The sequence below is a fragment of the Macrobrachium rosenbergii genome, chromosome 3, assembly GCF_040412425.1.
Source record: "Macrobrachium rosenbergii isolate ZJJX-2024 chromosome 3, ASM4041242v1, whole genome shotgun sequence".
NCBI classification, from domain to species: domain Eukaryota; kingdom Metazoa; phylum Arthropoda; class Malacostraca; order Decapoda; family Palaemonidae; genus Macrobrachium; species Macrobrachium rosenbergii.
The window spans coordinates 64,056,956-64,073,486 of NC_089743.1; the positions used below are offsets into that span (position 1 = coordinate 64,056,956).

Here is a 16,531-nt window from a genome sequence, read left to right on the forward strand (position 1 = left end):
GTATGAGAAAGAAAAAATCTCCATTGAGTATTATTATGCGTGATGATGTAGGTTCAAAGGCCGCATATAATCTAGAAATGTGATCTCATGTGCCAAAGGCCAGGTCTCTGGAATAAAAACTAAAAGGTCATTTAACATGCAACCCTATAACGCATTTCGAGAACGTTTTCTGTTCAGATTTACACTTCATATTTTCCATTATATCGAATATTTCAAGCACATTTTCGCAACAGCGACATGGGTGAAATCCTTTCATTAAAAAATTAATAAAATGCTTACTTAACACAAATAATTTACGACTTTTGCCAGAATGGAGGTTATAGAACAGGATTTAATGAGTGATCTTAAATTATAATGACAATGTCACGGTGAAAAAATTAATCGGATTAGCATTAGATAACAGGCTAAAAGTTTGTCATTTAAGCCTTTCTCTGTTTCGACAAGGTATTTTAAATAATCGTGCCAGTGATAATGACATATTCCCTGCGATGATTTCTATACTAAAACAGAAATTTGTGTTGTATAAAATTAACTTTGTTTATTCTACCTTTAATCACACCAATAATCGAATGTATTTTTCTTTTATTTTAGCTCCCCCTTAAAACGTCTCCGTGAACGTTTTTCTGTAACAAACTCAGCTGTGTTGTGATTACGTCATCTGTCAACAAAAACGTCATAGGTACCAATTACTGAATTGTCATTGCATTTTGTGTAATTTTGTTGGACGTAATTACTTAATTGGTGACTCATAACATTGTGTGAGTAGATGAGTTAGATACTTGCCGTGTAGGGATAACATATCTCATTAAAGTTATGTGTAATTCAATACTGATTTGAGTGGATTTATTTATTAATGACCAGGCAGGCCTAAGGTCGAAAGTTCCATCAACAGGACCTTAGCTTTACCTGGTCCAGCCAAAACCGGTACGGCAGTGCCCCTAAGCAATTACGATAAGTGTCACTTCGGGTCACTTGCAGTCATTCATCGGGGATCGAGGCGTTGACCATTCCATTGACCAAAATAGTTAGGAAGGAATAGCTAGGGTGAATTATGAATCTGGTTTTTTGTTTCTTTCATGCACAAACGTATCTTGGCTTAGATTCTAGCTGCTTAGGCCTGTCTTGCGGACTGAATTGTTCTCCTGAGCCTGTTAGTTTTCCGTCATTATCGATACCCAAGTGAGAATATAGAATAGAACTAAGCAAGAGCTCCTCATCGGGTATTACTTTGGAAATTAATTTTTCCTATAGTATTGTGGTTGCTTATTAAGAATTTACCATTATTTTTCGGTGGTCGACTGTAATTAACCTCAGAAGTTGTACGCTGGCTATCCTGGAATGCTATTGCGCATGTGCAGTGTTATAGGGGAGCTTTTGGTGAAAAGTGGAGTTTCCTTCACCGGGGAGTCCGGGGGCTGGAACCCCTGACTAAGTAACATGGCCTTTTAGGTTAGGTTAGGGTACATTAGGTTAGTATAGTTCCTTTTATAATAGGTTTCCGTAGCCAATTCCTTCTTAAACATATGGCTTCCGGATGACTCCTGTATGCGTGGAACCATTCCATAAAAACAACATAGTGTTCCGGTATTTCTCCCATTTCCAAAACCCGCATTCCCAACGGGTCCCCCACTCATGTTGGGTAGATATGAGGTTAATGATAAATGACCGACAATAAACAACACCACCCCCTTCATTAGCAACACTAAAAATATAGGAAAAATCGATTTCCAAGGTAATAGTCCGTGCACAGCTATTGCTTAGAAATACTGAATACAGACCCGAGGAACCATACTGCCAGTGGGGAAAGTAGGGTGTAGCCTTTTAGCATATGTCCAGAAATTAAGGGGAACCCCAGTGGGAAATGCAGCTTTTTGTTTGGTGAATATAAAAAAACGAGTGCAGTGCACCAGTCAGTAGGAAATGCATAAATCACAACATATAATTTGAAAAAATATAGTTCGTTCATGTCAACAATAACATTCATCCTGAAATAAAAAAAAATTACCATAAGCAAGGGCATTATAGCCTATCCTATACAAATTGCAACCATATATTTCAAATCCCAATACTTCTGTATTCCTGATCATTATCAGGATGCATCCTAACCTAATCCAAATTCAGGTGCTAGCTTCCTTTCCTGGCCAGGAGGCAAATGGAAACTGCCCCATGCCCTCCACCTAACCTGATTAGAACACTGTGAGTTAAAGGGCAGTGTACAGGGATGCATGCCAACCTAACCTAACCAAGGATAACAGGTTCTTTTCTAGCCAGGGGGTGAATCAGTGGACCATAAATTATAAAAATGTGCACATGCTTACGTACTTTGGATATTTATCTCTTGGGCGCTTGCTTACATACCTTGGTTATTTGTCCTCATGGAGCTTGCCCATGACCTAACATGACCCTAAGATTAGCCTTTAATTTCTTGTTGGGGTTCTCCATTATTATTAAACTTGGGGGGTGGTTGGCAGATGTAATAGAAATGAAAATCGCCATTGTCAAAATCACATAAAAAACTATCAGAAAAAGTAAATTATACATTTAAAATCACCCTGAAAAGTAAAAGTAATTTTCAGAATCTAAACACACTCAGTTATGATATTGTTTCCCTTTCAGAGTGGTCAAAATCACATCAAAAATTACCAAAAAACCCCCAGCTAATTTCTTTCTTAAAATCACCCACCTTAAATGAAAGCATATCATTTTCAAAGCCTGGTTAGAGATAGGCTAGTTTATTTCCCACTGAATAATGGTTTTGACAGAATAACACTAGATGGGTTAGTTTTATATTATACAAAAATTTTTTTATACCACAAGAAATGGTCTTCACAAACTACAAGGTCTAAATTGGGTTATGTGGGTTATCAGATCTTCATAAATAAAAGTCCAGCATAAGTCATCACTAACAAACCAGCAAAAATATACCCATCTCTGTGACTAAAAAAAGATATTCCTCAGTTTTTATCCATGGCGATGTTTTCTGGCTTGGCACTATTGATCATTTGATGGAGAACAAACAAAAACCAATGTATATTCATTGTGTACCTAATGGTATCATTTGTAGAGAAAGCATTAGTTTGTTTTGCTTTATTTGGAAGATACTGTGTACCAAATAATACACAAGTAATATGTATAATACTCGGTATTAAACTACTGTTGTCAACATTTCAGCTTACTAGTATAAGTGAGATGCCAGGCCCAGGACAAAATGGAGAGGAAATAGAACAAGTAAACCACAAGGATGTAATCCATGGAGAAGCAAAGGAAAATGCAAATGCTACTTCATGCCCAAACACACCCCATAATGTGAAAAAAGATGCTTGGGAATGGGAGGAAGTGGAAATTGACATCGAGTGGGGCATTCTGAGAGGAAAGCAAAGAGGCTCAGGGCCCCGTCTCATTCTGGGTAAGAGTGGTTTGTGTGTTTTGTTACTACAAGTGTTTATGTAAATATATGCAAAAACTAACTTTTTCCACAGTGTTATTTTCTACTGGTAGATGGCTCCTGGTATCTGGGTTACTAAGTGTTCCAGGTACTGACCACCTCTCAGTATACTACGATATTTGTTTAACATAATCCAATCAGTTTACATCTGCCTAATTCTGTGGCCATCAGCTTGCTGGACAAATACCAAAATCAGAAGAGGAGCCCCACTTGGCAGGTATCCCTCTGGGCAGCTTGTATGGTGGTAATAGTGATAAAGTTATTCATTCTATGTCATGTTCTCTTTGTTTTGGAACTTTTTAAGTTTTAGACCTTATTTCTATTTTTTTTATTTCAACAATATTACCAATGGGATTTCATTATTTATCCAGGGTTGATAATTTGTACATATTACCCCAAATCCTCAAATATTTGTGTATTTTCATTATTGTAGTTGGTTAAAAGAACTGTTAGTGCATTGTTGCTACCATGCTGACCCTTATAAGTACACTTGATTTCTTTGAATAACTACTGTTCATCATCCTCTTGGAGTAGACATTTGTCATTATTGTAAATTGCTGTTTTTCTTTATTTTATTGTCTTTGAATTTATATCTATTCATGTGTTGGGATAAGTTTCAGCTGTAATGTTATGCGGTAGTTAATGCACTTTATTACAGTTCTGGTAATTATCATTGTTTTGCTCAAAGTTCAATTACCTTGTTCCACATAATTTTTTAGTTTTGCTATTTCAAGTATCGTGTGTGTGTGTGTACATTTACTCCTGTGTCTTTTAGATGGTGTAATATGGGGCTATTTTCTGTTTAGTGAACTTTATTAGTTTTAAGTGGCTCTGTATCTTCTGTACATATTAGGCCATTCGGAGTTCCCCACCAGAGGGCAATATTGCCTCACTGGATGTGAAAAGCTTTTCACTAATTTATGGTGCATGTAAAAGAGACGATAGACATGTTTCTTGGCAGAATTATCATAATGATTCCACCTCAGACCTTGACTTCCTAGAATTGGCACCCATGGCCCACTGTGCAGAGTGGGGCACCTTCACTGACCATAAATAACAGCTAATACTGTTTTTGCAAGTGGATGTTAAAGCCATTTTACATGGGCTGATAGAAGAGAGAGTTTTCTCTTTCATTCCTCAGCCGCGCCTGTACTTTCAGTACATAGATGTCACTTTTGTCTCATTCCAAACTGATAAAGTTGCATTAGTTAAACACAGTTTTAAGAACAGTTCATTCCTTAAATTTACATATGAAAATAACATCTGTGGTAAACTTCTGTTTCTCAGTGTGTTAGTGAAGCATGAAGAGAATAGTTATATCACCTCCATTTATACCAAACCCAAAAATGATGAATTTTTAAGAATGTAGGGCTTTATCTGATTACAGCACCAGGCATGAGACCCACCAAAAACTGGATAGAACATTTCAAATTTCAGCTAAAAACAGCTTTAAGAAAGCACATGAAAAATGTTGTAATGCACAGAATATACCCCTCATGGCATTGTGAAAACTTTTGTAGTGCAATAATACATCCAGAATACAAGCTAGAATATGCCATGTAAACCACCATAAAAAGAAGTGTAAGACCCACTAAAGAAAAGGCTAAAATAGAACTGATTATATATACTATGGAAATAGTAAAACCTGAAACCTCGGTATGAATAACAACTTAAGACCAAACTAGAGGACCTTAAAAAACAAAATTTGGTATACCAGTTTTTATGCCCTGTTGGGGGAAGCTGCCCCAGCATTTACATGGGAAAACCCACTAGCAAGGGCTCCCATGTCACTTCAAGGAAAGTTCAGTTTTTAACCACTTCACACAACTCCACAGAAAAAGACCAAGTACTGTATGCCTAAAACTAAAATATATCAAGCTTCATATTTCTTCCACCTCATTTATGAAGGCCCTTCTCATCTGTTAGCAGACACCCCCTTGAACACAACAAATGAAATCCTCCTACCAATCCTTAGGAATAGGATGGAGGTGGGAATTAGAGATATACAAAACTTTTTCAGTTAGGAAAAACACATATTAGAGAAAATATGGAAAGAAATCACTACATCTTAAGACTAGTTGCCAGATTGACTGACAGATTTCTGTAGATGGCTCAGATTTAACCACTTTTCTGTGTGCATCAGGTAATATACCCCCTGGTTCCATCTGCCTCATTTTCATAGTTGGAATTGCTTGAGAATGGAAGAAGTTGTCTATTGTTTTATACAGATTTATGCTCATGAATTTGTGTTCTTGCAGAATTTTGTAAATAAAATATAAGAAACAAATAAAATAAAAAATTTCTAAATAATTCATAACAGCCCTTGTTTTGAAAAGAATAATAAAATATCCATTAAATGCAATAAAAGAATACTGTATATGCTATCATGCAAAAAGCAAAAAGACTTACAGAGCCTAGTAGTACTGTATGGATACATTGTTATTGCAAGAGAAATATAGAGGTGTTACTTTTACTGGAAACTGGAAGTTTTCCAAACCTTACACCACTTTCGTAAATATAGCTCTGAATTAGATGAAGATTCATTTTAACTTGAGGTATGGGATAGCTATCAAAACCAAAGCATTCCTTAGGTGGAAGTCATGGCTTGAACCACATGAACACAACTATTATTTAATATTGCTTCAGTTAACGAATACATTAGGTTAAGTAAACACTACTGTTTTATTGTGCTTGGGCCTAGGTTTGGGTAGTTACATAAAAGTGTTAAGTGTATGAGATACAGCCAAGCTAGAATCCATTTAAAGATAAAGTTAGTCACAATATAAGGTAGGCAACAATTTGGATTTACCCTAGCCATGATCTACAAGTGTATACAGGTGTATAGTAACACCTTATCTTAGCAGACTTCATCTTAATGGACTTGTATACTTGTGTTATATTATTATCATCTTTTGGTATGCTACCATTTGGGATGTGATACATTTTTATATAAATCTTGTAAATTGAATGTTTTAGTGTTAAGTACAGGTTTTTTTAGGTTAGCAATTATATATGTAGAATTGCTGTAGCTGTATATCTAGAAAATATTCAGTTGAAGGCTATGATATAGGATCTTTGTTACTTAACAGACTTTCTTATTTATCAGGAAGCTAGACCCCCAAAATACCTATTAAGTTGAGGTGCTACTATTAGTTAACGGTTTTGTAAGGGAAAGCTCAAAGTGCATACACATGGAAACACTGTTACTTCTGAGATAAACATCAAACAACCAAAGCCCCAGCTGTAAAGTGAGTGATTGGGAATACATCAAGAGTACATCTTGCTCCCACAAATAATATTAATCATTTTGCTAAATTTGATTGTGTTGAACTTTTAAGTACCAAAGTGAAAAAGAAACCTACTGAGCCAGTTTATTAGTTATTTACCTTCTTTGTAATGTATAACAAGACCTCTGCATTACATCTCAAGCCTTTCACAGGGTTCTGTAAAGGATTTATCAAATGAGAACTCAAAATTAATGCAAAAGAAGCTGGAGAATCTGGTTGAGAAGAGACCAGAGGGAATGAATGAAAAGCCATAGATAGAAAGCAGTGCAACTAGGAGCCAAAGTGTCGCCACAGAGAAACTTTAGTGCTGTCTATAGTGTACCACACAAGGCACATGGTAGGCAGTATCCCAACCCTTCAGAGGCTACTAAGGCAGTAGTGTGTCTTTTATATAAGTACATGTAGAGATATTTGTCTAGTGTGTAATACAAAGGATTTGATAAGAAAAAAGAATATACAGTACTTGGTTCACAGAAGGTTGTAGATATTTTAATGTTTGTAGCTGCTGTTATTGCTGTTACTGTACAGACTTGAGGAATTACAGAGTAAGGTTGGTGCCTTTTAATTTTTTTTATTTTATTGTGTTGAAAAATCTGAAGTTTTAATTGATTAAATACTTTTAACTTGCCGAATTTTATTTTTTCTTACAGGAATACATGGATGGTTAGACAATGCAAACACCTTTGATCTCATTGCACCCATGCTTCCCCAAGGTACACAATTTCTGTCCCTGGATCTTCCAGGACATGGTAATTCAGACCATTTTCCCCCTGGCTTTATTTATGATCCAAGAGGGTACATGGGAGCTGTAAAGAAGGCAGTAAAGGTATTAGGTTGGGAACGCTTTATTCTTCTTGGCCATAGCATGGGTGCTGTTGTTGGAATTCTATACACAGCAGTTTTTCCTGAAGATGTTGAAGCATTTATATCCATAGATATTATAAAGCCCTGGTCTTCTCCTCCAGAAAAGTATGCAGCCCAGTTCGCTAAATATTTTAATCAGTACTTTGATCATGAAACCAAAGCACGTCAAGATCCATTAGTATACGAAGAACATGAACTAGTGAGAAAAACCATCGAAGGTAGCAAGTCTCTTGATGAAAGAGGTGCAAGAATATTATTAAACCGAGGAGCAAGAACAGCTGAGAATGGGGGTTTGATCCTGAAACGTGATTTACGAGCTAAAGTTTATTTCATTGGCTTCGTTTCTTTTGAAGCCTGGGTTGAATTAGCCAGATGTATTAAGTGTCCTCTTCTCTTTGTCAAGGTAATGTACAATTTTTCTCTTGTTTTATGTATATTTTAGGCCAGCAATATTTTCTCATAATTATAGTATTTTAATTGCAATACTGATGTGACTCCTGGAGAATATACTCATAAGTCCTTATGAAGTGAATTAGAATAATTATGTTTGACGTATTGATAAGAACCTTCAGGGAAACATTTCCTAAAGTTTTGTGTAGATGAAAATAAAGATGAACATGCTCACTTAAGATTGGGATTTGTTTTAACACAATTTATCTGTTTACAAATGGCTCCTGTGTAGAAAATATTCGAACAGACACACAATATATAAAATAAAAAAAGAACTTCCTTTTGGCCAGATATGCATCTGAGATCCCCAGAACTCCGGTTTTGGATAAGTCATTCCCTCTATGTATCTGACAGATTGCATCTACAGTATTCAGTGTAACTCCCAAAATTTTATAAAGATGTACTCATTACTCTCATTTTCAGTTAGTTTTTACTTAGGAAGAAAAATGCCATGAAAAATTACATATGTGTTGGTGATGGTTTTGAGCACATTTTCCATATTTTCTTAAAGCAACCTTTTTTTTTTTGGGGGGGCATTGGGTATAGGAGTTTTTAAGGGTCTGCTTTTCACAGTTCCTGGCTAATGTGAGAATTTCTGTCCCTTGAACTGTTCACTGTTGTGCTATTTTGTTAGATGTAAGAGTGTTATAAATTTTTGGAAGAGGGCAATCATTTTGGTAATTATTATCTAGTCATTTTTGGTGTTGAGTGCTAAAGTAAGTTTACAAGTATACTTATGCTATTTTTTCGTATTCTTTGAGTGTCAGTCTTTTTGCATGAAGTTTGTATATTTCTTCTCATAGTGTTTGATCAATTTGCATAGCTTTTTGTCTTTTGAGTTATTTTTGGTTAAACTAAGTGTATTTTGATACTGCTTGGGATTTAGCTTCCTGGTAATGTTAACAGCATACCATTATTATTATCATCATACCGATTACCAGGATTTGAATTTTTGTCAGAGTGTAACCATTTTATTTTGGATGATTTACATGTGTATGGCTTTGGTTGTTCTGTACATAACTTTGTACTGAGTTAACTGATTTGTGTAAATGTAAGTACTGTACTGTATATTCGTACTCTTGGTAAACTGTGCCAGAGCTTTATTTAGTCTTGAGGGATCCCCACTTGCTATGTAGTACAAGTAGGGGCCAAGTTTCCACACCAGAGTTGACATGGGGTTCCAGATGCATATGCTGCCAAGGGAAAGCATTCATCATTTTCTGGAATGTGGCTAGAAGTGTGGAGTACACAGGGTAGGCATTGTAAAATGATTGGTCTGTACTGATAAAATAAATTTTGTTTAGGAATTTTCATAATTACCTGAGGGGATGACTTAGGACATTTTTCTTGTAGTATTAATGACTCGGTTCTCTTCTAGCACCGCACCACACTCGGCCATTCATATGGACCATGCTAATTATTTTACAATTTTATTTATTTCTGTTTTAGGATGATGAAGTGGCGTTACATTACAGGGTGTTAAAATATATATTTTATGGCTGAACCTGCAGTGACTGGCAGAATGAGTAGCTTCTGAAAATTCATTAAAACAAATGTTTAAAGATGGAAATATTAATATAGTATGCTGTACAGTGTTTTGAATAATGAAAATGAATTTGAAAGATCACTTTAGTTGTTATTTCTGTCCATACAGTGTTTGCCTGGTCATTCCCCAAAAATGATAGTACACAACAAAGGATGAAAGTTAGTGACTTGACAAAGTGAAATTCAACGTTTTTAGTTGCACTGTATTTACGAATATCGGTACTACACCGCTAACATCTGTGAGGCAAGTACAGTTAGTTACTAATTGTCAACATTTTCAGAAAGCTGAAAATGTGCTCACTTGAGGTGGCAGTCATTCATTTCATGCTTAACAGTATTTTTGAATGTTTAAAAGTTTACAGCAAATAAGATTTGTATTTGAAATAAAGTTTGTGCATTTGCCCAAGTCATCTATATTCACAAATTCATTTTCTTTTCCTTCTTTGCCTGTTTAGTTTATTTCTCTCTTTGGCATATTGGTATTGTATGGAAGTTTGATTCTGTCCTGGTAAACTGCAGCTTTTTCATTAGCCAGATTCTTACTCTAACAAACATTTAGCACCATCTATGAAAAGAATAACACAAGAGAATTACTTTATCTAAATATATGCATTGTTTTGAAGGTTTTATTAATTTTAAACCTTTTAGATGTGGTGAATGCCTAGTCCAATTTTTACTGCTTTACTTTGTAATGAGATTTTAGTCATCATAGACCATATTAAAATGACTAACCTTCAAAGAATGTTTGTCAGTGATGTTTATTAGTACAGTATATTTCCTTTTTTTTTGCATTTTCCAGGCAAACGAAGGACACAAGTATGAAACCCCAGAGAGATATGACATTATGTTAGCAGCTTTTGAACAAGATTGCCATTACTTTTCCTGTGTAGAATTAGAAGGGAAGCACCACGTCCATCTTACTCATCCAGAAACTGTTGGAACATACATTAACTCCTTTATAGAAAAATGTGATTCCATGCTTCATAATGGAGCGAGTAATGTTAATGTATAAGGAAAAGTAAACTGTATATATCTTGCAATATCACACGTTAGTAAGTGCAATACAAGATTATAATAGGTTTGCTAAATAAAATTTTCATGTTTACCATTTGAAGTTGCTTTGTAACAGAAAAGTCAATGAAATGTGAAGAAAAATAAAAATTGACTTGACAACTCACAAACTGTTTCCTTAGATAACTTAACCTGGCTGGTGGTGGCACCTATTGCAAAAAACAGAAGACATTAAACACTAGGTATTGAGAAAACCCCCTCCTTGATAAGGTCACCCATAATTAGCAGTTTATTTCTGGCATCAATAACCAGGGTCTTAAACATTGACCTGTTACTACTCCCAAAGAGGGAGTAAAAGATTAATCAAGACCTGAATTTTTTCTTTTTTTTTTATTTAACCCTAAAGTTCAGGAGATTTTGCTTACATTTGGTTAATGGGAAGAAACCTTAAGAGTATGACTTTTCATGCACTAGGTGTCAACAGAAAATGCTTATCATTAAGGAAAGATCATAAATTTTATCTAGGTATTTTCCATGTCTCCCACAAAACTAGATTTGTTCCCATGAGAATAAAGGCCTTTTTTTTTAAAGAACAGATAACCTAAGGCAACAGCTGGTTATGTAACAAACTAGAAAACAAAATGTTCAGTCATTTAGTCTACATCTCGGATACTACTTTGGTCATGGAACTTGTCGTGGCTTTGAGGCTCCTGTTGGAAATTTTAACAGGATTTATGTATTTGCATTTTTTCAGTAAGTGAGGGATACTTGAACAGCAACAATTTCGTTTTAAAACTACAGATTTGATGATACAACCATTATTATCATTCATATAAATTACTAACTCATCTTTACAGTAACAGTTAGGTTTGGATATTACAAAAACATTACCCTCTCTAGGTTTAGAATGTCAAGACTTCTCAGAGAAGTGTCTGGGCTCCATCCTGCCTTCCTGCTCTCTCCTTCCTTCTTGGTGCTGTACTTAGACTGCTGAAGGGGAGGGATGGCCAATCTTCTCCTTTGAGTTATCCATAGGGATTTCCCTTGGGTGTTCTCTTCTCTGGAGGAAACACCTCTATGTGACAACCTTCTTGTGATCAAAGCTGTAGATTGTGAAAATTTGTAGCTGACCATCAGTTGGACTCACTGGAGGTCAATCTAACTGCCTTCCTGACAACGGGGCCATCCAGGACTATGACGACTCCTATTGCTAATGTTAACCTCATGCTAGGAAATGCCGACATGTTGACAGAGGGTGTTGGCAAATATCTGTAGCGGTTTGATGGCCATCGCGCACACTTTCACCCTTCTCCAGGCAAAAGCTCTAGCCTGATTGTCCTCTCAGTCTTTCAAAGGATTCTACATAACTACCCTTCCCATTCCAGCAGGCACTGTAAAGTGTTCAGAGAGTGCAAAGCACCTGCTCTTCTTGCCCATCTCCTGGAGCAGTAACTGTGGTGTACATACATGCCCCTCGTCACTGGTTTTCAGGCCCTTTCAACAACCAATGATTCTGTTTTAGAGTCTTAGTTGCTGGAATTCTTGCCTGGCCAACTACTCAAGCCTTCAATGTGTCTGTGGTGGTGTCAACAAACCTATTCATGAGACTGCTTATAACTGAGTCCCTGTGTTCAGTGCTGGTTGAACAAATTTATGTGCATGGTCCTCTGTGGAAATAGGACAACCTTGACTTGCTGCACTTCACTTGACTTGGGGCTTTGTGCATGACCCTCACCATGATTGTCAAATGCCCTTGTCATAATGTGCTTGGCCTGAGATTGACCTGACCCAGGCACCACTCCACATGGGCGGTAGTGCAATGCTTTAAATCATATGAAAGAGTATACGGTATATCCCATGGTCTTCTTGGCCCAGGACTGTGCAAACAACCTGACCCATACTTGGTGAAGGTCTGCATAGTTGCACAATCAGCACTGCTCCTTTTGGAAGATTTGGTTTCCTTACACATTTTCCTAGGAGCACCATTATGCCTTGTATTACTCGGGCTATATTAAAGTAATGTGTTATGATGAAATAAATGTAATTCTTAAAAATATAATTACCCTCCAATGAACCTACTGTACTGCACAGCTTGGCTAACTGGGATATAAGTGATCACACAGATATAAGCTAACCTATATGGTCTTTGTGTGGCTGCACAAATCAGTTATGATAAAATAATGAATCCGTATAGAAAAATTCAATTTTGTCTTTAAAAATTACATTTTCCTGTGATGGGCCAAAGGATAAACAAATTAATCAAACATTTCATTAAAAAAATTAACATACATATACTGTTCACCAAAAGATACTAGATATACAGTAATTGAAAAAATACATAGTCAAAACAAAATGTTTAAAACTAATTATATACATATAATATAATGGTAAGCATTACAAATGAGCAGTTTTTGGAAGATTATCATTTGTCTCATTGCTGATTTGTATATACAAGTATTAACTCTTCTGGGAGGAGGTGTTCAAATGTAAGACCTTTCAAAATACTATCAACAGAATTACCAGAATGAAGCAAACTTATATACCTGAATGTCATTCTACCTACTTTTCCCAAATTTTACAGGTCTAGGATTTAGTTATTCTACCCGTATAAAGCAGACTTATAAAGAAACACAATTAGCAAGCCTTCATATAGTTTCTTGTAAATGAAAAGTATTGAAATGACACAACAGGGAACTACGGTGATGCTGATTAATGAAGATAATTTAACCAGCCCTCTAAATCAAAATGAGCTCACATTCCTGGTCAGAGTCATTAATTTGGTTATTTTTAAAGGATTCTTTTCACAAAAGTAAGAATGGGCTATATTGTCATAAAAGTAAAAATAATTTACATAAATACAAAACTATATTATTACATCATGGAGCCAGATGTACACTTCTTACTGTTGACATGTAATGCTGTTCCATGTCTTCAACTGGGGTCTAAGAATTATTTACATATATTAGTTTTGCCTAAAGTTACAACTGATACAAGCTGAATTTGGTAATTCAACATGAATATTAAATTTTAAAGTACTGTACTGTATTACAATGAAGCATGATAAAATAGTGAACAAAAGATAAAATAGTGAGCACATCAATACACATCTGTTTTTTTAAGGAATGTTGATGATTGAGATTCTTCTGCAGCAAAAAAAAAAAAAAAAAAAAAAAAAAACAACAACAACAACTTCTCACATGATTTCAAAGTAACTATTTTGTGATCTTTTAATGTGTATATCCGAACTTCGAATCCTTAATTCTTTACATTTATATTTTCAATACCTATTTTTTAGAAATAGGATAAATTTACTGAAAACTAAAACTATAAAGAAATAATGAAAGTTACAAAAGCATTAACAGACACAAAAAACTACATACAGTATATATACATTCAAAAATCTTCTTCAGCAAGCTAACTGACTATGAGACAGTTAACCATTCACAGCTATCACAATGCTGGCTTTATCTCTTTCACTTGACAGAATTTCCTTATTTGTTTGGATCCTACAAGTCAGTGCTTAAGCCCACCATAGCATACACAACTTACAACAATCTAGAAAATTAACAGCACAGTCAGCAATACTTTCAAATGGGGGTCACCAAAAAAAAAAAAAATATATGAGTAACATAGCGAGAACACAGTGCACATACCACTGTGCAAAGATTTATATGAAAAAAATACACTTTGTTACCATGGGAATACTACAAAATAACAATTATGAATCCCACTCCAGAATAAGATGTTTCTCATAACTTTGCTGCAATGTATGGTATACTTCGGCTTGAATTGTTATATTACACAGGCAATATATACTCTCATTACAGACTCACTTCAACAATGAAAATCATATACAACTTGCTCATTAATACACTTCAAAACATTATTTAAATTCTACTGTCACATACCTTATTGGTGCCAAGAGTTGGGTTAGAGTATTGTAATTTATCACACAAACCGTAAGGCATACCTTGCAGTCCAAATGGAAGGCATATGCCCACTTAAAAATATTAATTAAAAATTTAAATTTATATTATCAAAATCCATAATAAATGATATAAATAGTAAAATTTTTGTGGGCTAACACAAATTATATGCAAATAACTAAAGCTTTCACTGTCTGCAATGGCTGTATTTAGTAAACCGTACAGTCCACAGCTGATCAATAAATTACAGGTGGAACAATGAAATTCTGCCACACTATTCCGAACAGATTAATGTAAACTTAAGTCATATACTGTATAATTACAAAAAAGGTAAATTTTGTCAGTTATGCTTGCATGCTAGGATAATTACAGTATTTTAAATCCTCTTAGATGAAAATTACTAAAGCTGTTATCACTGCAACAATTTTAACCTTCTGATTACCAAAGATAATTAATATCTAAACTAATGTCTCCAATTTGCACTCTAGGCAAAAAAAAAGTACTGACTACAAGAACTTTTAATGGAGAAGGGGAATGGGATCCTGAAAAGTGGGAACTAAATATCAATGAAAGGAAAACCCACAGAGATGCCTGATCTTTGGTGAGATACCCATACTAATGACTATCTCCAGCCTGTCTTAAAGCAACATTAAGACATTGTCATGACTTATTTAGGAAGATAATATATTTCCTGTTACATTTATTTGCGAAAACAGTACAGTGATAGTGCTGGCTACACAATGAAAGCTGCACTTAAAGAAAATCCATTTAATCAAAACAAGGAAAATCTATTACGACTAAAAACAGAAGGAATTACTTTTCAAATTGTGCTATGTATTCCAAAATAAAATTACAGCAACGTAATCTCCTTTCAATACCATTCCTATTCCTATTATTCTGGATACAAATCCCTATGCTGCAGTACCAGGCAGTGAAGAACATTAATACACAACCCGAGGAGTAGAATCCACAATGGTAAGAGAACATGATAGGAGGGAAAATTGTCAGACTTGCTTTCCAATTTCAAACATAAAATTACCATAAAAGCCATCTTCAGAATAACAGCACACACAGGCCAGACACGTTGCAAGATTGCTGACACTCGCTGATGAGCTGTACGGTGGTGAGAGCCACCTGAGCCACCAACTGCTGTGCGACACTCATTAATCATTTTTATACTTATGTATATGAGTAATATTGCATCATAAAACCACATAGGTATGAAAACAATGAACCAGTTCCACTTTGTTCTCTGATCTAGCCTCAAAGCCAATAGAATAAGAAACACTAAAAGAAGAAACCAGGTGAACAGTGCTCGGTGTAACATAGCCATGGCTACTTCAAGTTTTTTGCCTGAAAGACAAGGAATCATTCAAGTGCCGTCTATATTTATATTTGACTGACGTGCAACAGCATATCGATATGCCATACATGGATCTTACTATTTAATCCAATATAAAATACTGCTTTGCCTCTCAACTTTTTAAAACATTACATACATTTGCAGTGCCAACCTATAAATATAAAAAGCTAACAAGTGACAACAAATATCCTAATATAATGCAGGACAACAATCTATGCTTCCATTTATTACATATTGACAACTTGTGGTCTACAAACTGCATACTTAATCAAGCTCTCCACTTTCTTGTAAGAATAATGCTGCTGCTGTGCTTGTCATCTCGCTTGTCCCATGAACAATGCCCAGTACGGGTATATCTGGCTGGGCCTACATTCACAATCTAAAAAGAAAACATGCCTTACAAACCTAGTACGGATACAGGTATGGAGGTAGGGAGGGTAAATTATATAATGGAGAGGTAAGAACTTGAAAAATAAATCTTAAATTAAAAACAGCATTGGAGGAAAACAAAATCCACAAGGCCCAAAAAGAGTTATGGTGTACCAGGCACCTTAATTTCACCTGACCTAAAGACCTCCCGTGGTCCAGGTTGTAAGCACTGTCTAGTAAAGTGTTAACGATAACAGAGGAACAGGAAGAC

At 35.4% G+C, this 16,531-nt stretch overlaps 2 protein-coding genes across 11 annotated transcripts in view; one reads left to right on the forward strand and one right to left on the reverse strand.

Moving 5' to 3' along the window:
- The first annotated feature begins 590 nt into the window (after positions 1-590).
- Positions 591-10,772, forward strand: LOC136856573 (probable serine hydrolase). 10 transcript variants are annotated; one of them, XR_010858413.1, is made up of 5 exons: positions 661-758; positions 3,172-3,406; positions 7,383-7,999; positions 9,701-9,835; positions 10,391-10,772. XR_010858413.1 is itself a non-coding variant. In XM_067134473.1 (4 exons), exons 2-4 carry the CDS (start codon positions 3,190-3,192, stop codon positions 10,601-10,603), a joined length of 1,047 nt encoding a protein of 348 aa, XP_066990574.1. In that variant the 5' UTR covers positions 591-679; positions 3,172-3,189; the 3' UTR covers positions 10,604-10,772. The 10 variants fall into 10 exon arrangements, 7 of the variants coding, with proteins under 7 accessions (XP_066990574.1, XP_066990601.1, XP_066990554.1 ...); XR_010858411.1 differs by having other exon boundaries at positions 676-1,044; XR_010858414.1 differs by having other exon boundaries at positions 703-924.
- Positions 10,773-12,857: 2,085 nt separating this feature from the next.
- LOC136856598 (F-box/LRR-repeat protein 12-like) overlaps positions 12,858-16,531 on the reverse strand; it is a 29,948-nt gene continuing 26,274 nt past the window's right edge. The window contains exon 5 of the mRNA XM_067134527.1: positions 12,858-16,270. Coding sequence (XP_066990628.1) covers positions 16,160-16,270 — 111 coding nt within the window. The 3' untranslated portion in view covers positions 12,858-16,159. The remainder of the gene's footprint in view (positions 16,271-16,531) is intronic.